The sequence below is a fragment of the Fusarium pseudograminearum genome, chromosome 1 (assembly GCF_000303195.2).
Source record: "Fusarium pseudograminearum CS3096 chromosome 1, whole genome shotgun sequence".
Classification (NCBI taxonomy): Eukaryota; Fungi; Ascomycota; class Sordariomycetes; order Hypocreales; family Nectriaceae; genus Fusarium; species Fusarium pseudograminearum.
Window position 1 is genome coordinate 1315618 of NC_031951.1, and position 19112 is coordinate 1334729.

The 19112-nt window shown below is 50.4% G+C and overlaps 5 protein-coding genes across 5 annotated transcripts; 3 read left to right on the forward strand and 2 right to left on the reverse strand.

Moving 5' to 3' along the window:
• Positions 1-1150: 1150 nt before the first annotated feature.
• FPSE_00093 (uncharacterized protein) lies at positions 1151-3698 on the forward strand (the record flags this gene model as incomplete). The annotated part of the gene is made up of 5 exons (XM_009253213.1): positions 1151-1286; positions 1424-1447; positions 1504-2178; positions 2229-3372; positions 3428-3698. The coding sequence occupies 5 exons, from the start codon at positions 1151-1153 to the stop codon at positions 3696-3698; spliced, it is 2250 nt and encodes a 749-aa protein (XP_009251488.1).
• Positions 3699-4822: 1124 nt separating this feature from the next.
• On the forward strand, positions 4823-7624 carry FPSE_00094 (uncharacterized protein; the record flags this gene model as incomplete). The annotated part of the gene is made up of 2 exons (XM_009253214.1): positions 4823-6313; positions 6362-7624. 2 exons carry the CDS (start codon positions 4823-4825, stop codon positions 7622-7624), a joined length of 2754 nt encoding a protein of 917 aa, XP_009251489.1.
• A 90-nt stretch (positions 7625-7714) lies between these two features.
• On the forward strand, positions 7715-8164 carry FPSE_00095 (uncharacterized protein; the record flags this gene model as incomplete). The annotated part of the gene is made up of 2 exons (XM_009253215.1): positions 7715-8003; positions 8061-8164. 2 exons carry the CDS (start codon positions 7715-7717, stop codon positions 8162-8164), a joined length of 393 nt encoding a protein of 130 aa, XP_009251490.1.
• Positions 8165-8896: 732 nt separating this feature from the next.
• On the reverse strand, positions 8897-12698 carry FPSE_00096 (uncharacterized protein; the record flags this gene model as incomplete). The annotated part of the gene is made up of 4 exons (XM_009253216.1): positions 8897-8935; positions 9033-11558; positions 11608-12614; positions 12674-12698. 4 exons carry the CDS (start codon positions 12696-12698, stop codon positions 8897-8899), a joined length of 3597 nt encoding a protein of 1198 aa, XP_009251491.1.
• Positions 12699-14190: 1492 nt separating this feature from the next.
• On the reverse strand, positions 14191-19046 carry FPSE_00097 (uncharacterized protein; the record flags this gene model as incomplete). The annotated part of the gene is made up of 4 exons (XM_009253217.1): positions 14191-17784; positions 17850-18007; positions 18143-18562; positions 19031-19046. The coding sequence occupies 4 exons, from the start codon at positions 19044-19046 to the stop codon at positions 14191-14193; spliced, it is 4188 nt and encodes a 1395-aa protein (XP_009251492.1).
• Between the last annotated feature and the right edge of the window lie 66 nt (positions 19047-19112).

Below are 19112 nucleotides of genomic sequence, written 5' to 3' on the forward strand. Positions count from 1 at the left end.
TTAGGTCCCTGTTTAACTCTGTGTACAGGTGTACAATATATCTACTTTAGACGGCAAAAGCGTCAATTGTCTTGAATGGGCTTGTGTTAGTTTGGCATGTGCTGGGATAAGCTTGAGTTGGAAAGTTGTAAATAACTACAGGCAATCTATGATATAATGTATCATCGGGGAGCTAGGTAGCTCTGTAATGCATATTAGGTTGGCTAGGTATTAGTGAGTTTATGATACCTGACCAGTTCTCACGATGTACTGCAAGATTTGTTTTAAGCTTTTTGCTTGAAACTGAATTGTCAATTCAAGATTGGATGTTGTATCAGTCTTGTTTAGATACTTCTCAACAATGGAGCAATGATTTGACAACGCAACATCCCCTCCCCGCACTACTTTTAAATGGTAGCTAAAATTCCGAGAGCATCCAGGGTCATGAATGAGAACTTGCAAGGGCACTGCGCTATATTATACTCCCCCCTCACCATTCAATAAAGCAAACACTCATGAATGTACCTATAAGTATATATATTTATAACATTCGACATCTTTGGGAGAGATCATTTATCAGTAATTAATTCCACTGAGTGAGTGTACCCTACCATGATCAGATTGATCTTATATCTCTACGTAGTGCCATATTGGAATGAACTGCACAAAAGGTGTAAGAAATGACAATGCTTCACATGCTTAGTATGTAGTGAGTTTCTGGGAGGCGATCAGTGAAGCTCTTGATGTAGCCAGCACCAGATACGTTGTGACGTTGTGTAAATTGATGCTCAATTGGTCAAGAGAGCCACACCGCAAAGCAACAGAGTTAAATAAAAATGTGGTTTTTATATTAGGTATTTACCAAGGTATTAGAATTGACCAATATTCGTAGACAAGTATTGTTGAGTATCGTGGCGTTGATATGCCTTGTTCGGGAAAACGACGGCCCAGCGATGAAGCTAATGTTTCGAATTGGCCTCCAGAGTCAAAACCGAGCAACTAAAAAGATACGTATCTTTCTGTAGGAAAGTGGGCTCCACATCAACCTCCTGCACCTAGCTCCCGTGTTGTAAAGCTCCAAGCTGTCCTTCTGGTGGAGTTGAGAGCATCCATCATCTCGGGGTTGGTTTCGACAAGTTGCATCAATCATTGTCGACAATTGCAGCCCATCATGACGGCCGTAACGTCAAAACCCAGCGACACGCTCGCTCTATTGACAGGAACAAACACAAGAACTCTTCTGAGAGTTCTCATTCTTTTCTTCATCGCTGGTGCAGCTATCTCCAGTCGTCTCTTTTCCGTGATTCGTAAGTGCTTCATTCTCCCCTCATGATGGATGCTTGACGCTGTCGCTGTCGCCGTCGCTCTCGCATTCCCTCTTCTCGGAGGACCGAGGGCGTTTCTATTCGTCAAGATGGATCATTTGCTAACCAATTGCGCGCAGGCTTCGAAAGCATCATCCACGAATGTCAGTTCCTTCCACGACGCCGCGTACTAATTAATGTAGAGCTAACCCCATGATAGTCGATCCGTGGTTCAACTTCCGTGCGACCAAGTACCTCGTCGCTAATGGATTCTACAACTTCTGGGATTGGTTTGATGACCGAACATGGCATCCTCTTGGGCGAGTTACCGGAGGCACCCTCTACCCTGGTCTGATGGTGACCAGCGGTGTTATCTACCACGCTCTTCGCACCCTCACTGTCCCCGTCGACATTCGAAACATCTGCGTTCTTCTCGCGCCTGCCTTCTCTGGTTTGACGGCCTATGCCGCCTATCTTCTCACCAATGAGATGACCACTACGTCATCTGCTGGTCTCCTTGCTGCAGCCTTTATGGGAATTGCCCCTGGCTACATTTCTCGATCCGTCGCTGGTAGTTACGACAACGAAGCCATCGCCATTTTCCTCCTTGTCTTCACCTTTTACCTCTGGGTCAAGGCTCTCAAGAAGGGCTCAATGGTCATTGGTGGTTTTTGCGCTCTGTCTTACGGCTACATGGTTGCGTCGTGGGGTGGATATGCCTTCATCACCTGTCTCTTGCCAGTTCATGCTTTCACTCTCATCTGCATGGGCCGTTACAGCGATCGCCTTTACCTGAGCTACACAGCCTGGTACGTCGCTGGTACATTGGCCAGCTTCCAAATCCCATTTGTCGGCTTTCTCGCTGTTAAGACCAACGAGCACATGCCAGCGCTAGGTATGTATTCACAAATCTCCGGTTGAGCCCAATACTAACATAAAATTCAGGTGTTTTTGGACTCCTTCAGGTCATTGCCTTCATTCTCTTCGTCAAGCGCGTCATTCCTGGCCGACAAATCACCACCGTTGTGATTGCGGCAGGTGTCGCAACTTGCATGATCGGTTTGGCCGGCCTGATCCTCTTGACCTCTCTCGGATACATTGCGCCTTGGGGTGGCCGATTCTACTCCCTGTTTGACACTGGTTATGCTAAGGTCCACATTCCCATCATTGCGTCTGTCTCGGAGCATCAGCCCACTGCCTGGCCCTCATTCTTCTTTGACATGAACTTCCTCATCTGGCTCTTCCCCGCCGGTGTTTACATGTGTTTCCAGAACCTGCAAGATGAGCATGTCTTCGTCGTCGTCTACGCTATGTTCGCAAGTTATTTCGCTGGTGTCATGGTCCGTCTCATTCTTACTCTGACCCCCATTGTTTGTGTTGCCGCTGCTATTGCCGCTTCTCAGCTCCTTGAGACCTACATGCAAATCGAGCAGCCCGATGCTGCGGCGGAGGCCAAGAGCGAGGGTTCTGAGAGCTCCAAGAAGAACAAGGGCGCCCTCCGAGCCCTTTCAAAGCCATCGGTTGGTATCTACACTGTCATGTCCAAGGTCCTGGTCGTTGGTGCCATGGCCATCTACCTAGTCATGTTTGTAACCCACTGTACTTGGGTCACTTCCAACGCCTACTCGTCGCCCTCCGTCGTGTTGGCCAGCCGCATGCCCGATGGTAGCCAGCACATCATTGATGATTACCGAGAGGCGTACCAGTGGCTCCGACAGAACACCGAGAAGGATGACAAGGTCATGTCATGGTGGGATTACGGTTATCAGATCGGTGGCATGGCTGATCGGCCCACGCTAGTCGACAACAACACTTGGAACAACACACACATTGCGACTGTGGGCAAGGCCATGAGCTCTCGCGAGGAGGTCAGCTACCCTATTATGCGCCAGCATGAGGTCAACTACGTTTTGGTGGTCTTTGGTGGTCTCATTGGCTACTCCGGAGACGACATTAACAAGTTCCTCTGGATGGTTCGCATTGCCGAAGGTATCTGGCCCGATGAGGTCAAGGAGCGTAATTTCTTCACCGCTCGAGGAGAGTACAAGGTCAACGAAGAAGCTACCGAGACCATGAAGAACAGCTTGATGTAAGTTTACATGTGTGATCTGAAACGTGTTCATGACCTAACTTTTCCCTCTTAGGTACAAGATGTCGTACTACAACTATGCAGGCATGTTCCCCCCTGGAAGAGCCGTTGACCGAGTTCGAAACACCGCCGTGCCTTCTGAGGGCCCTACTCTTGACACCCTGGAGGAAGCTTTCACCAGTGAGAACTGGATTATCCGTATCTACAGGGTCAAGGATCTTGACAACTTTAGCCGTAACCATGTTGCTGCTGGCGGCTTCAGCCGAGGACAGAAGAAGAAGAAGGGGCTCAAGAAGCGAGCTGCTGTTGGTAGCCGCCTGGCCTAAGCCGTTCGGGTTTGCTAGAAGCGAGGAAGAAAGAATAGAGGGCTTCTATGTACCCGCATTTTAGACAAAAGTGAATTGAAAATGTATATCAATGTAAGAACCTTGCTCGGTTGAGAAGGAAGAAAGAAAAAAAGAACAAGGATAGAGATTCTTTTGTTTTGACCGTGCGTTCGGCGTTGGGCGATGCGTTTGCTGTGATATGTGATGAAAGTGAGTGCAGCGCAACAAAGACGTTCACTAGACAGCTAATGCATGTTTGCATTTTCGAGAAAGGGAGTTCTACCGTTTGCAGTCTGGAAAAAGAATAACCAAGATGCAATGTACAGAAAAGTTGTAAACGCAGTGAATACCCTTAGGCTGCTGAGTGTTTACAGAATATATCTCAAGAGTACAAAGTTGTATATACAGTAGCTCACTTCCTCCTTTTCTTACTCTTCACCACCACGGATATCACCATCGTTGAATCTATCCCTCAGCTTCTTTGTGCTCACACATCACTCAGCAGTCGACTAAAGCGCACAAGGGTGACATTCTCAACGACTCGAGTGACCTACCTTGCTGTTCCTGGCAAAGAACGGGAGAAAGAAATCTAAAAGAGGCTTTGCGAGGAAGATCTAGGGGTGAGTTCCGCCTCGGCATCGAGCACAAGACGAAGGCTTCAAAGCTGACTTTTTTTCTGTCGCAGTTCACATTACTGAAACGATAAAGTCTTGCTACCTAGGTATTCAGGTTTGGTGAATTAGTCTCCTCGGCTGCCTAGCTCTTCATCTTAACTGCAAAAGCGAGTGGCAGCTCTCGCCAGCTGCCGGCTGCCAAACGGCCGCGCAACTGCATTCGACTCTCGCTCACACGCGCATAAAAATAGAAAGGAAAAGGGACGAACCAAATCGATTATTTCTACGGTTCTAACGCCGTCATTTTGCATGAACTATTCCCTTCTTCTCTTTACGTACTTTATCCATCTTCTCACATCCCCACCCACACTCCTTCCTGGTTATTGTTCTGTATACCATAATCACTTCCTCCTTTATTCTCTCCGCCGTCACTACAATAGTCACACTCGAGGCTCAACAACGAATCTATTGTCGCCCTATTTTTAGGTGCCTACTTCTGGCAGCGCAACAATGGGCCTCTTCAGCACGGCGCTGCGCCGCCGCCGCCATCGAGCAGGCCCAGAGGTTGATCTTCTGAGCGCAGCTTTTGGTTTTCCCTTTCGCCACGGAATTAAATCCTCATGCAACAAGAGTCCTGGTCGTATGAAGATCGTCTATGATCCTCCTTCTGACTCCAGCGACGAGTCAGACTCGGACGAAACTTCATCTTCATCTTCAGAGAACGATCGTGGACGACAACAACATCGCGGCCGTCACCTTTCCGAAAGACCCCCGACACCTCATCGAAGCACTCCAGAGTCACTCAGTTCTTCAAAGAAGAGCTCCTCGCGAAAGAAGCAGCATCGCCGACGTCGTTCGCGCGCTTCATCGCGATCCAGCCCTCGAAAATCGACTCGTTCTCGCACTTCTCGCTCGACATCTCGTCGATCAAACGTTAGAAGCATGACCAGTCAGCCGTCTATCCCCTATGTACAGAGTTCTGCAACTTTTCCTCCTCCTATTCCTGTTCATTTGTCGAAACCGCCTTGTAATATTGTACAGTCGAAAACATTTCCTGTTTCTACTTTTAATCAACCTTTTGGACTTCCAGTATGCCAGCCCATGCCTCAGCAGCAGGTATACTACCAGGCCCCATTCAACTATGGGCCGCCTCAGCCATCTTCTATGTATCGAGGCCCGGCTCCTCAGTTTATCGCTCCGGCCATGCCTCCACCTGTCATGGCACAGCCGCCTCCTGGTATAACGACAGTGCCTGTGTCTTCTGCGACTCCAAACAGCAGCGCGGTCTCTCCAGGAGCATCTGGCATCGATTCTCAAAATTCCAACTCCGAAGCTCCTGAGCAATCGGACTCGTGGAACAAAGACATACAGCGACTGCAGAAACACATTGATGCCAAGATGGTTGATCTAGCTTCCGAGCCTAACAGCAAAGTCTTGCGTCGTGACCTCCGTCGTCTACAAGACAGACTGAACTCGACCTTGAACAAAGCCATCACGCACAGCAAAAAGTCACACGCCAAAAAGCTTTCCCTTTCATCGACCAGCAACTTCTCGCAGTTGGCCCTTGACGGAGATACTACAAGCGAGGCTGCAACTGCAACGCTTCGCGGCCTTATAGCACCTGCAAGCACGATTAAGAACGACCATCAGCGACAGTACCATGCCCAGCAGGGCAAAAGCCCTCAACGCATTCCACGTCACCATGTTTGCTCGGGATGCGGCAACGTTCGCTCACAGCAATTCCACAAGCGCTGGCCCCTCAACAGCTCAAGGAAGTCATACAAGATCAGCTACTGCGAGAGTTGCCGAGAAGAGATGTACAATCGGGGTATTATTCAGAAATACCACTTCTGTTTTAACTGCGGAGCTGCGAGGTCAATGGCATTTCATAATCACCATCCAGTGCTGCCAGGCGAGCCTATCTTCGTCAACTATTGTGGTTCATGCACCGAAGAGTTCAAGGTTTATGAACGTCTTCCAGACATTTCTGTCGTCAACCTGGTGAGTCTGGGATAGCTAACGTTCTGGTGATTTACTAATGCATTCAAGGTTGCCCCAAGAGTCAAGTCACACACAGAAGTGACTACTCCTTCTGATTCGGAAGATGACTTGGATTCCCTCACTGTCAATCGTCACCAGAACAGCAAAAGTGACCAAACCAGTGTCCAAGGCGATCAGCAACACGAAGTCAAGCTTGAGCGACCTGGCCCAGACACCGAGCCAGCTCGTGGAAGGCGACCAGAGCCACGTACCCCCAAACAGTCCATTGTTGCATCAGATGTCGACTTTGTACCCCCTGAATCGCCCTACTGCCCCTCGCGGAGCACTGGTTCTTCTGGTCGTCGAACAGAGAGGAAGTCCTCCCTACAATTCAGTACAGGCTCCAGTCCTCACAGAGAGGAATTTGAGACGAAGGGAAACTACCAAGCGCCCTACGTCGAAGATTCCTCGTCGAGTCATCATTCCAGAGTAGCCACACCGACATCCAGCATTCGCTCCGAGAAGAGAGAACAGAAGATGAAGTCTAAAGGATATGGATCTCGCAAGAGCCCCTCGCCTGATGTTGTACTGAAGTCCGCACTGGCAGGCTGCGACCGATCGTCCTCGGATGGATCTAGAAAGGCTAGAGCCGAGACATCAGAGGAATGGCCTCGGGTTCGTGGGAAGTCTCTGGACTCTGACCGTTCTGATCCAAGTTCTTCCAAGTCTTCCAGCAGCAAGACAGTAAGGTTCAAACAATCTGTCGACATTCGTACAGCATTGCCGCAAGATGTGGATGACTTCTCAGAGCCTGAAAGTCCCAGATACCCGCGGTCTCCGGGCTCTCCTCTGATTTCTCGCAAGCAATCTACCACTCGCCGTACCAAAGAAACGAGGGACCAGTACTTGCACCCTCACTACGGTCAGCGTTCGAATTTGTCTTCAGGCTTTCACCGTGAGCACTTGCACACTCCAGATAACTTTATGCCTGGAACACCCTCAAAGGGGTACTCCAAAGGAGCATTCAGCAAGGACTTTGACGGTGGCGGACATTGGGATTCTTTCCAAAGCCCCGAATTTTCTTACGCCGACCATTACTCGGAAAACTCTTTCCACGGCTACTGTGACGCTGACGAGGACTTCTCAGCTTCTCAACCCTACAACCATGACCAGTACAGGGAGTCGACCGCATCTCTTCCATCGCGCCTTTCTACCGGGAGTGTATTTGCCTCCTTCTTCAAGAAGGATAAGGCGTCCTCGGTTCCTCCTAGGGACAGAGCGAGCCCAAGACCTTTTGCTCACGATTTCAACGAGACTGCCAGAGACAATTAGGAAAGGTTTGGCTCTCGCAGTTTCAATGACAGTCAGACTACACCTTGCCCTCGACGATCTCAGTGTTCCTCAAACATCTTTAGTTCATTCATGGAACCCGAGTTGCATAGCTGTACCGATACAGGATCAGCTACTGAGAAAGGCAGTGGCCCAGCTAGAAGCAACCCATACTATACGCCCCGCAAGCGTAGTTACCCAGAATCATCTTATTCTGGTTCTCCTACCAGATCAGAGAACTCTCCTAAGCGTAATTTTGATTCGTCTTCATCAACAAAGTCAGACAAGTTTGTCTGGAGAAATGCCTTCAACCCTGTCCCAGTTATTGAAGAACTGGGCACTGCCAGCGACACTTCCCCTGAGAGCCCGGCAGACCTGCTTGGTAACTACCATCTAACTTGCTTGCGTCAGTATAACTTACTGACATGTCGTTTTCTAGAGTTCAATATCGTCATCAATCCAGCTTCTGCCCTTGGCGGCGAAGATGATGAGGTGTCATCGGAGTCGTACTCCAGCACGCCGCCCCCATCGGACGAGAACTAGAACAACCAAGCGCCTGTCGAAGTGGTTGTCTGATATATTTCTTGCCAGCAACTATCTCAGGGGTATCCTCTACGCAAGGATGCTCTCTTTTACGCCGCCAACTCCGAATAGAAACCTGGTGACCAGATTTTCTGTTGAAACACCATCGCGGCCCTTTTTACTTTTGGGAATGTACGGATGTTTAATGCACAAACATCGAGCCTCTGGATGAAAAGCTCCGAGTTACGAAAAGTCAACATGGAAAGGACTGTCAGAGGCATGATAATGATTTGATATGAAGGGGAACGATTGTATGATTTGTTTTTCTTGGGACGATTACTTGCTATGACCTGTATTATTAGCGAACGAAACGACTGAATGAGTAATGTATATACGTATGACGATCAATAAGATACTTCCTACAAAACCGGTTCCTTTACTATTCAGATTTGAGTGAGACTAAATATTATTTATCACAACGAAATGCAGACGTTGAAAGGAGAGTCGACTTGAACGTAATAGTGTGTCCTTTTATATAAATCACATGCTTTTTTTCCTTTCCCGAATATTGTCTTCCAAGATAGTACAGTAACAGGGACCATCCCTTCTTGACAAGGCTTCAATTTCGCCTGAAGCATCACGAACCTTGTTATTGTAGAAATCACTCGAGTTTCCCGTAGAACCAGCCGTTCCTCGACCCACATACACGCCAGAATGACAAGGACAATATAAAGAAAAGAGTTCATTACTGCATTATCCCATCATCCGAGCGCCGGCCAAGGGATCTGACGCCTAAAAATACCAATGTTTCTCTAATGAACTGTATGTATGTTTGCATGCCGATGTCCCACTACAGAATTTTGAAGCTGTTCTCCTGGCCGGGACTTACGCGGGGCAACGGTACCCCAAGAAAATGACTTGCTAAGGGCGCACTTGTGGTCGCAGCCATGCGTGACAGAGGGCTCTGTCTCGATTCGAAATATGCGATAGCTTCCTGTCGTTTCATCTCAAAAGCATCGCTCCGTGCTCGTTCTCTGTCGATGTTCTCTGAGCGCTCTTGTAAATCGGCACTGATTGCATCCTCCTTCTTCTTCCTTTCTATAGCATCCTTCATGCGTTTCTCTGTTTTCTGGCAAGCGGCATCCAGCCTCTGGGCCAGTGGTCGGGGTGCGAGTTCCAGTGCCTTGTTTTCGTCTCGCTCTCGGGTAGAAGCACCCCAAAGACATTGGAAGTTGAGCTTTGTTTGTTTGCTGTTGCGGTCGCCAGTCCCCCAGACTGTTAACGTGTCACCATTGTAGAGGCGAGCCCAGTGATGAGAAGGCCCACCGTGGTTCTTAGCATCGGCTGAGGCAAGCTGGTAACCGTTGATGCTGATGCCGACAGATGCTTTCGTCGAGACATAGAAGCTGTAGTCATTTGGATCCTCCTCATCTCGAAGCCAAGGGAGAGGCACCTTTGATGGATCTTTTGAAGGGTCGAAGGTATCGCCATCTTTCCAGAGCAATATTTTGAACGCATACTTTGGTACACGAGACTCATAAATGTCACTAAATGGTTCTGTATTTGCAGGACCACGACCAAAAGAAACCAGAGTGTCGGTGATAGGGATAGTGATACCAGGTATACATGAATCCGGATGGGACTCAATAACGCCAACGAGTTGCTTGTTGGGTTCTGGTTTTTGAACAGGGACGACGATCTGGGTATGGGTGGTGGGCATCGTGTCAGGGATCTGTGAGTCCTCAGAGGCAGCAGCGGTAGGTGGAAACTCCATGGCGTCGTCTGTCGTGCCCTGCGGTGTTCGGGAGCTCCGTCGAGTTTCGCTAATTTGCGTTCCAGCTTTTGAGACTGGAGAGAAATACTTCATTGCAAGATCCCACAATGGGGTCTTTCCAGGCGCAAACGTTTCGCCCCTGGTCTCCGCCGCCTGCTGAAAGGCTTTGTGCTGGAGGTGGGTTAACTCGGGGTAGTTAAAGTGCCATGTCTTTTTGTCCTGTTCCCAAAAACATGTTTTGTTGAAAGGCTGGTCAATTTGACGTCCTGAGGATGGTTTTCCGGCTACAGGAACCTGAATCAGTAGCTGATACTCTTCAATTACGTCGTTTGTCATGTCTTCAGTATTGCCCTCCGACTTTAATCTTTTCATCGTAGGTTTTCCGCGTGGCGTACTCTCCTCAAACTCGTCGCTGGTGTCTTGAGAGGGGGGCTTGCGTTTGCTGGTATTGAAATCCGACGATTGCAAGGAGAATTGAGAGGCCCCGGGAAACTGCACGCTAGGTTCGTCGCCACCAAGGCTTTGGGAAGCCACATTCTCGACAAGGCTTTGAAGCTGGTCTTCCGACTGTTTCTGAACCATAGAGGCAGTCGTTTGGCGGTATGTCCGGCGGTTCCTGCTCCTAGGCGTGGCATCCTCGTCTGATTGGTAAGCCTCGTCCTCGTCTTGATTAAGAATCTCAGTTTCACCTGTGCTAGCGTTGCTCGCTTCGAGGTTGAGGTAATCGCCTGGGATTACACCAGAGCTGCCAATGGCAGAAGCGCCGACTTCTCCAAAAAGCCTGGGTTTGTTGGCTTCCGGTAGCCCTGTCACGGTTTCCTTTTCTGATTCCTCACCCATGGAGTCACTAACCCGGTCTTCCTCGTAGTGGCGGGGCTGTAGCTGAGAGAAGTTATCAAACATGTCGTCATCCGAGACCTCGTCGAAAGATTGCGAGGCGTTGATGACCGATGGCGGGCCGGTATGCCAAGGATGGCTTTCGAGTTCGGTCACTGTCGCTCGGTTTTCTGGGCGTTTCTCAAGCATTCTGCAAAGGAAGTCGATGGCTTGATCTGACACTTCATTTCTCTGCAGGGGTGAGATATTCAACCGGGTAGTCATGATCTTGTGCAACAATTCAGAATAGCTGATGCCGCTCTTAACTGGATAAGGGGGTGACGCAGTCAGAGCGTAGAACAACACACCGCCCAAAGACCAGATGTCAACAGCATGGTTATATCTCTGACCCGGAGGACGTCGCATTTTCTTACCCCGGCTACGTACACCGTTATCATCATACTCCGCATATTCTGTGTAAACCTCTGGCGCACAATAGAGTAAAGTGCCACAGAATGTTCGTAAGAAAGTCTGTTCACTATCCACCATTTTCGACAAGCCAAAGTCGGTGAGTTTGAGATCGATAGGATTGAGAGAGTTGATAAGAATATTGTCTGGCTTGACATCGCGATGAGTGATGTTGTTGGCGTGCAGGTATCCCAATGCGCTTAGGAGCTGTCCTGACATGGTTCGAACAACATCTTCTCTTATGGCTTTGTGGTCCGAGATAAGTTTGCCCAGGTCGCCACCAGGGATAAATTCCATAATGATGATAAGTAGTCGATCATCCCATTCAAAGTGCTCAACATAGCGAACGATATGAGGCTGTGAGACAGATGTTAGCAACAGTAGGGCGATATGGTGCGAGACTTACATGTTCAACCCGCTGCATGATTTTCATCTCATTCTCAACCTTTTGGTCGAGTACACCATTCTTTATAAAACGACGCTTTTCAATCTCTTTGGCCGCATAGGGTAAACCGTCATACTTAGACGTGACCCTGTGAACAACCGCGAATGCGCCCTTTCCAATTGTCCCAATTCTGTTGTATTTGCCAGAACCCGTCCATTCTCTGTTTCCGTCTCTCCTTTTCTGTGGTTTGAGAGGAACTTCCTGGGGAGCTTCGTCCGTCTCCTCTCTTTTAAATTGGTTTTGGGCTGGATGCTTGAAGAGATCAACGTGCCCACCAGGTCCAGGAGTGATTGTGTCATTTGAACGTTTTATTCCGTGGCGAGTAAAGAAATCATCCACTTTGTCGGTATACGCTTGGTCGTACTCATTATCTCGCCGTGGTATCCGAACTCGGAAAGTCAAATCTCTTGCCTTTTGGTGAAGAAATATTCTGATGATGGAGCCAGAGCTGAGAACCCATTTTGAGATACATGGGCCATTTGTTGGGTTGACTGCAGGATTTGCGTTTAGAATGTTGTCATCTACTATAGTACCATTGGTAGACTGATCCTCAATCATGACGGTGCCGTACTCGTTGACGTATATTCGGAAATGTATGTTGCTGACTCGCTTCAAGGGATCGTTTACAAATACAACATCGCATCGCGCTGGGTTGCGTCCAAAGACAAACCCAGCAGCGGGGTTCTTGAGCTGTGACGACAGTCGGAGGATGATAGCATGACTGCCGCTGCCTCCTGGGTTGGCGAGAAATCGACCAGCCTGGTCTTCGAGGGCATAATCCGGCTCAACACCGTCCGCTTCTTCCTTACCGATGATATGGGGAGAGCTTTCGTTGACCAGGCGTTCAAGTTCGATGCGGGCCGAGTCTGAGTGTGGGTAGAGGACGCATATTATATCGGAAATGTCTTCGTCTGAGAAGCCCGAGTTTTGCTTCCCGATACGGCGCGGATCGAGGACATTCTGGGTCGCTTCCATGAGGAGGTCAGCGCAGGCAGGAGAGAGGTTGAGCAATACAGAGAGGACATACCCTGCGTGGGCTCGTCGCCGTCCATTGGGATCGACCCGAGCAGCCTGCGCCGCAAATCAATGCAAGACTGCTGTTTTAAGCTTAATAGAGACCGTTCCGGGTAGACAATAAAGCTTGCAACGTTCTGAGGCGATCACGGGCGCAAACGCTACAAGCTGGAAAGTCCTACTTTAGATACGGTATTGGGGTAACCTTTTCGAGATGGTAGGACGACCGGCCGGGGGGTTGAATGTCTCGGTGCGTCAGACGCAAGATGGGCTCAAAGGAGCAAAATGTATTTAAAAGTGCCAAAAAGTAAATAAAAGAGGAGGTTGAAGAAGAATCAAGAATTCAAAGAGGGGGGGACAGGATGGAAAAAGAAACGACAAGGGACTATTGAGGTTCAAGTAGGAACGAATGGATGGATTTAGTCTACAAAGATGGGCAGGAACGTCACGACAAGCAGGTCCCTCCCCCCAGCCTGCCTCGAGGGCTATGGAACTGCCTGGGCTGCCTCTGGTTGGCTGATAGCGATCGGAACCTGTTCTAACAGCGGTAGCAGGCCTGTGCCATGGCCAATTGCCTGGTAATTAGGCACCATCTGCTCTCGCTTCCAGGCTGATAAATCCCGAGCACCCACGTCCCAGCGCGGCGGGGAGACGCCGTTTGAGTGCCGTCAAGACCCTACTGCTTGACCCCTTGCTTAATAGAGTGGAAACGATCCATACAAAACACGTTCTGGATGCCTTAGCAACCAAAAAGAAAGCAAAAAAAAGTCGGGCTCACGATTTAACAAAACAAGGTCACATCACGTTCTATCCACGTAACACGGGCGCGTGGAAACGGTACTCGAGGCGCGCTCAAGTCACGCGCTTCGGGTTGTTGCTTTTCCAACAGTAAACAGTCAACGGCTGCAGACGTCGACGTCAGCCTGTCAGGCGCCAACTACCGGCCATTGCCCTCGAGACTGGCCTTCAGAGTTGAGCGGGTCAAGCAAAGTCACTGGACAGCAACGCCTGCCAAAAGTCTCAGCTTAGCTCACGCTTCGCCGCGATCCAATAACTGGTCCTTTTCACTTCGATTCCAACAATAAATACGATCTTAAATTGACAAGGCCCGATGTCATCAATCATGACGTAACTGGTCACAAACGTGCTCAAACATGTATTATAGCAATTAGGTTTTCCAGACGTTGAACCTCACATTTATAGACCCAAGACAAAGTGAAGGGTTTGTTGTTCAGTCAAATAAATATTATAAGGAAACATAATATTGTATGCTAACTAGCTTGATAATGACTCTATGATAAATGAATATGATGCGAAAACACCCAAGATAATGCAACTCTTCTCTGTATACCCAAGAGTGTATGGTATGCAAATTGATTTCAACCCATGACCGTCAAATCATGTTCCTACATGCCCAAAACGCCGTATGATGTATGCGTCCGTTTCGTCTGTACTCCGAGTCGCCGTGATCATGCGATACCCATAAATAGTTTCATGCTGACCTGACTGGAGCTTCTTCCTAAATCCCGACTAGAACGCTTGCCCTTGGAACTGTGGATGGACGCTGCGAGACGCCTGTTGTGTGCCAGGCGGTGTTGAGCCGTATTGACCTTGAGGCGGCACGAAGCGAGGATCGACCTGTTGCGCAGCTCGCATCGGTCGTGAGAAACTATTCGGCTGTCCGTGCCCTCCCATCTGTTGAGATGCTGGTCCGTATTGGGAGCCACCCGGCGTGTACTGGCCAGGAGCTTGGCCCATGGGGCTGTATGCGGGCATGTTACCGGCACCCATCATTGGCTGCTGGTATGCTTGTTGATAGTTTTGCTGCTGCTGCTGCTGGGCTTGCTGCTGATATGCCATTTGCTGTTGCTGGGCGAGTTGTTGTTGGATCATCTGCTGTTGAGCCATTTGTTGCTGTGCCATCTGCTGCTGATACGCCATAGCAGCCTGCTGTTGTTGCCGTTGGCTAATCGCTTGTTGGACCGCTTGGCTGTTCATCCCTTGCTTCATCTGCTGCTTCTCCCGTTCTCGGGCTTCAATAGCACCAACCAAGCCTGAACCCGAGGAAGCCTGTCTCTGGTGACCAGGCGAGAACCCTTGAGATCCTTGTCTTTGATGTCCTTGCATACTAAGCAGAGGTTGGCCAGTTAGGCGGGCCATTTGTTCTTGCTCTCGTGCACTCAGATGGCTTGAAGTTTCCCCGGAGCTTGCAAAGTTCAAGGTCGAGTTTGCGCCTCGTGATCCAGGTCGCTGAAGCAAATCGGCCGATGTACTTCGAGAGTGACGACCGTTTTGCATAGCCTGTAGTATGTCGGAGGAGCTGTTTCGCTTTATCCCAGGCCCGGGAGCGCTCGGGAGGTTACCACCGATGCTGTTGCTAGATGCGGTTCGGGCATGGGCCGCCCTGTGCTGCACAAACTCTTCGGCACTCAGTCCATGAGTGCTCGCTGGAGGCGCTGTTCCACCTGGTGACCAGGCCATCGTTCGCTTCGAATCCGGAGACTCTTTTTGGCCGACGGATCCCTGAGAGGCTGAAGACTTGTGAGGAGGGGGGGTTGGTCCATGACCTCCAGGCGTATGGGGCCTATTCTTAGTAGCACCATAGTTGATGGTTGGACCAAAGTTGATATCTGGGATATCAAACTCTTTGTCTGATTCTTCGGCGCCGCCGACAGTCTTCAGCACACCAGCACGTGGCTTAGGTTCTTGGTACTCGTATGAATCTACAAAGTTCCTGAGGCTAGTTGCAGGAGAGTGGTCATCGTATTGACTGCTTTGATTACTCTCCAGTCTGCCAGGTAGTTGTGGTCGCCTTTCAGAGTTTGGGGTTCCTTGGCGAGGTGTCTGTCGGCCTTGATCGTACGCATAGTGATCGATGATCTCGTTTGTGGTGATGGCGCTGCTGCCGGACATAGTGTTACCCTTGGTATTCTCAAATTGTGCGGGCCCAGGTGGCGGGGGACCAGGCATGTGTCCTGGTACAGGCTTACGATGAGCCATTTGTCCCTGAGGACCATTGGGAGGGCCATTGGGAGGCCCGTTCTGAGGCCCGTTAGGGCGGGATCCTGGTGGTCCGTATGAGCCAGGAGGCCCAGGGGGTCCAGGAGGACGACCTGGGCCAGGACGGTAGTTGCCGTAAGGACCAGAAGGTGGAGGTCCATGCCCGGGAGGTGGACCATTTCCACGACTTCGTGGATCAGAAGGCCGGTGACCGTCGAAACCAGGGCCTCGAGGGTCAGAGGGTCTTCTTCCGTCAGGTCCCGGCCGTCGAGGATCCGAAGGGCGTCGCCCATCTGGCCCCATATCAGGGCGACGATTGCCATTTTGCGGGTGAGGAGGACGTTGTTGAGGGGGCATACCTGGAGGCATCGGGGATCGTCGACCTTCCGAAGTTCCAGGGCGCGAGTTTGGCCCGCGGCCATAAGGACTAGGTGGCCCGAGAGGGGGCTGGCCCAGTGGTGATCGAGAGCGCTGTTGAGATAAGTTGGCTGGGAGAGGGAGATTGTTGGAAGAGGGATCCTGATTTGTCGGGCTTAAAACTTCACGCGAGCGGTTGTCGTTAGCAGATATCCCTACGGAGTTGGCGTGTGGTGGCAGTACCGATGGTCCAGATCTTGCAGCGTCCACCTCATCTTCCCCTGGAGAAGGTCTCGAATCATTCGGTCCGCCCATTCCTCCAACTGAGGAAATCTGGGCTAGAGTAGTAACGGAAAGCCTACTGTTAGCTCGTCTGAGCTCAGGTGAGTGATAAGCTCTGCTGACGGGCCTGCCTTGAGAGCCATGGCTGAAAGCAGGAGGGCGCGAAACAGGTTCGGGAGTGTGCATCTGGCGCATTCCATCTAGGTCTTTCAGAGGTGGCGAACCATTAGGCCCACGTTCGTTCTGGTAAGCAGGACTCTGGTCTCGCGAAGCCTGGTTCCCAACAGGAGTCTGACCACGCTGTGGCGTGGCGGAGTAAGGGCTGTTGCCATTGACATCGGGGCGGAAGGGAGGACCACCAAGTTGGTTGGGGTCAGATGAGTTTCGACCATGGCTTCCAAGAGCTACCCGAGCAGGATCCGCAGGAGCGGAGTCTGTTCGAGCACGCTCGCCAAGGGAGAAAGATCGTGAAGACCTAGTGGGAACTTGCTGGTCCGAGTTCGTTTTGAGGGTGGGAGGACCATCCCCAAAGCTCAACCTAACGCTCTTTCGGCTGTTACTTCGAGAGCGCGTTGCAGGCGCATCATCTACGGCGTTCATACGAGTACCAGTAGATTCCTTTAGCTTCTTTCTCCAATCTCGCTCACCCCAGTTCGAGCTGCCATCCTCAAGAATCAAGTTGGAAACGTCGAGATTCTCAAGGTAGCCATAACGTCGACTCTTTGGCATGGCAAACATGAGGGATCTGGAATCCAGTGTACTGGCTACTAGTCTTCCGGGACGACCATAAAGACCAAAGGTGTCCCATGTAGGGAAGAGAAAACGCAGCAACATCTCGAATCCGGTGACAGCAGGACGGGTCTCTGGCATGATGAAAACGAAACCTTCAGTGGAGGAAGGAGGATCAGTATGGATAGAAATGTTGCCCTCGACCTTCAGCAGGGTTGACGCTTCAATCAAAGACTTTGCCTGGGGATAAATTGCATAAGCCGAATAAGCGTCGGTAATGGTGGCAATTGGTTGCGCTTTCTTCTGCTTCTTGCCATCCTTCCTCTCGTCGTAGAACTTGATGTTTCCCTTGAGCGTGGGAACCGGTGATCGATCGTATGGAGACCTCTTCTTAAGTTCCTTTTGAAGCTTTGCATACTGCTTCTCATCGGGAGGGGTGATAACACACCAGCATCGTCTCCAAGGTACACCAGCACCGAATCGGACTCTAACCCATTCTTCGGTGGGGAACTTTGCCCGCTCCATGATGACACCAATATTGTTGAGCGACTTGCCTTTACCGGCAATGAGAGCGCCGGTGTAGGCCTCCTGCAACGAGGAGTGCTCAAAGATAGCCAGTCGGATACCGGCGGTCCATTGCAACAGGGAGTGGCGAGAATTGAAGTGAAGCAGATATCGGTTTCTTCCAGCTGTGGAGATACTCAAGATATTCTGCAGGGGCTGTTCGTCGGCAGACCTTGTAGGCAAGGATTCGATCTATCAGAAGTTCGTATTAGTCGAGTTCGGAAATTTCACGATTAACGCGTGACCGGATTAATTACCATCTTTATCGATGCATCAGTCAAGTTGACAAACTTGGGCAGAACCTCGCCATCTTCGCCGGCAGCATCGAGCTCTGAGGCATCCCATAGCGACAAGACGGTACCGACAAGTTGGGCGAAACATTCGGACCAGGTTCTATCAGGGTTGGGTTTACCCTCTGTTAACGACGTCGTTAGCTGGACATCCTTGCAGCACATGTGTGAAGTGGTGAATGTGGAGTCCCCTTGGCGTCAGGGGTAGGATAGGTATGTGGGGATGGTAAAAACGGCAATGAGATCTAGGTCAAGCATACGTGTGTTTTGGTCATCGAGCTTGAGAAAATAGCCCTCTTGGTACAGCTTGTTGGAGTGGCTGTTGAGGAAAGAATAGATAGGCTGGAGTTCGGGGATTGTGTCCTCGGTGATGTCCATGATGGGTGGTTGGTGAGCCAAGACCATGGACGGGGGTCGTGAAGATGCAGCGGATGAACTGCGTCGTCGGCGAGTGGATGGTTCAATTGGGGAGCCGCCGTTCAAAGGTGTGCCATAGTCCGGTCGCGAAGGCGGTGTGTTTGGCCGAGAAATATCGGTACTGACTCGATGATCAGGGAAGGGTTCTGTGCCAGAATTCGTTCTGCGATGATGCCCTTGCTTGTAAGGTGAATCTGATGGAGGAGATGTTGAAGGCGGAGGTGTCTTTGTGCCAGCAGAGAACTGGGACATAAACGAAAGAACTAAGTATCGGTACCAACAAGTTAGCACGAGACGGGATGAGGTGAGATATTATGAACGGCATGCGGCCCCCTGGAAGTAGACAATATGTCCACGTCGCTCAGTCCCTTCAATTAGAGCCGGACCCCTAGAGGAACTAGCCAAGGGAACCTTGGGCCACCATACGTCAACGAACAGTGGAACTCTTTGTCCCCGCTACCCATAACGGCCCCCCCTGCGGCCGATGTTGCAGGCGCACAAGAGGGTCATCTCAGGCTGTCCAGTCCATGAATTTGGATCGGGTGCCCTGGGCAAGCCCACCTAAACTGAACATGGACACGCCAGGGCAAGGGCCCGAAGAGCCACTAGCACCACCTTTTAGGTCTTTCTGGCGTGCACGTTCGGGCGCAGCGCAACGCAACGTATACGAAAGAGCCAACCCCAAGGACTGGAATGGTATTCACGAATGCACAACATGTGTAGGTACGCACCTCGATTTCGGCCCATCTTGTCAACAATGGCGCGGGTATGACCGAAGGAAATTTCTGAGACACAAAAAAAAAAAAAAAAAAA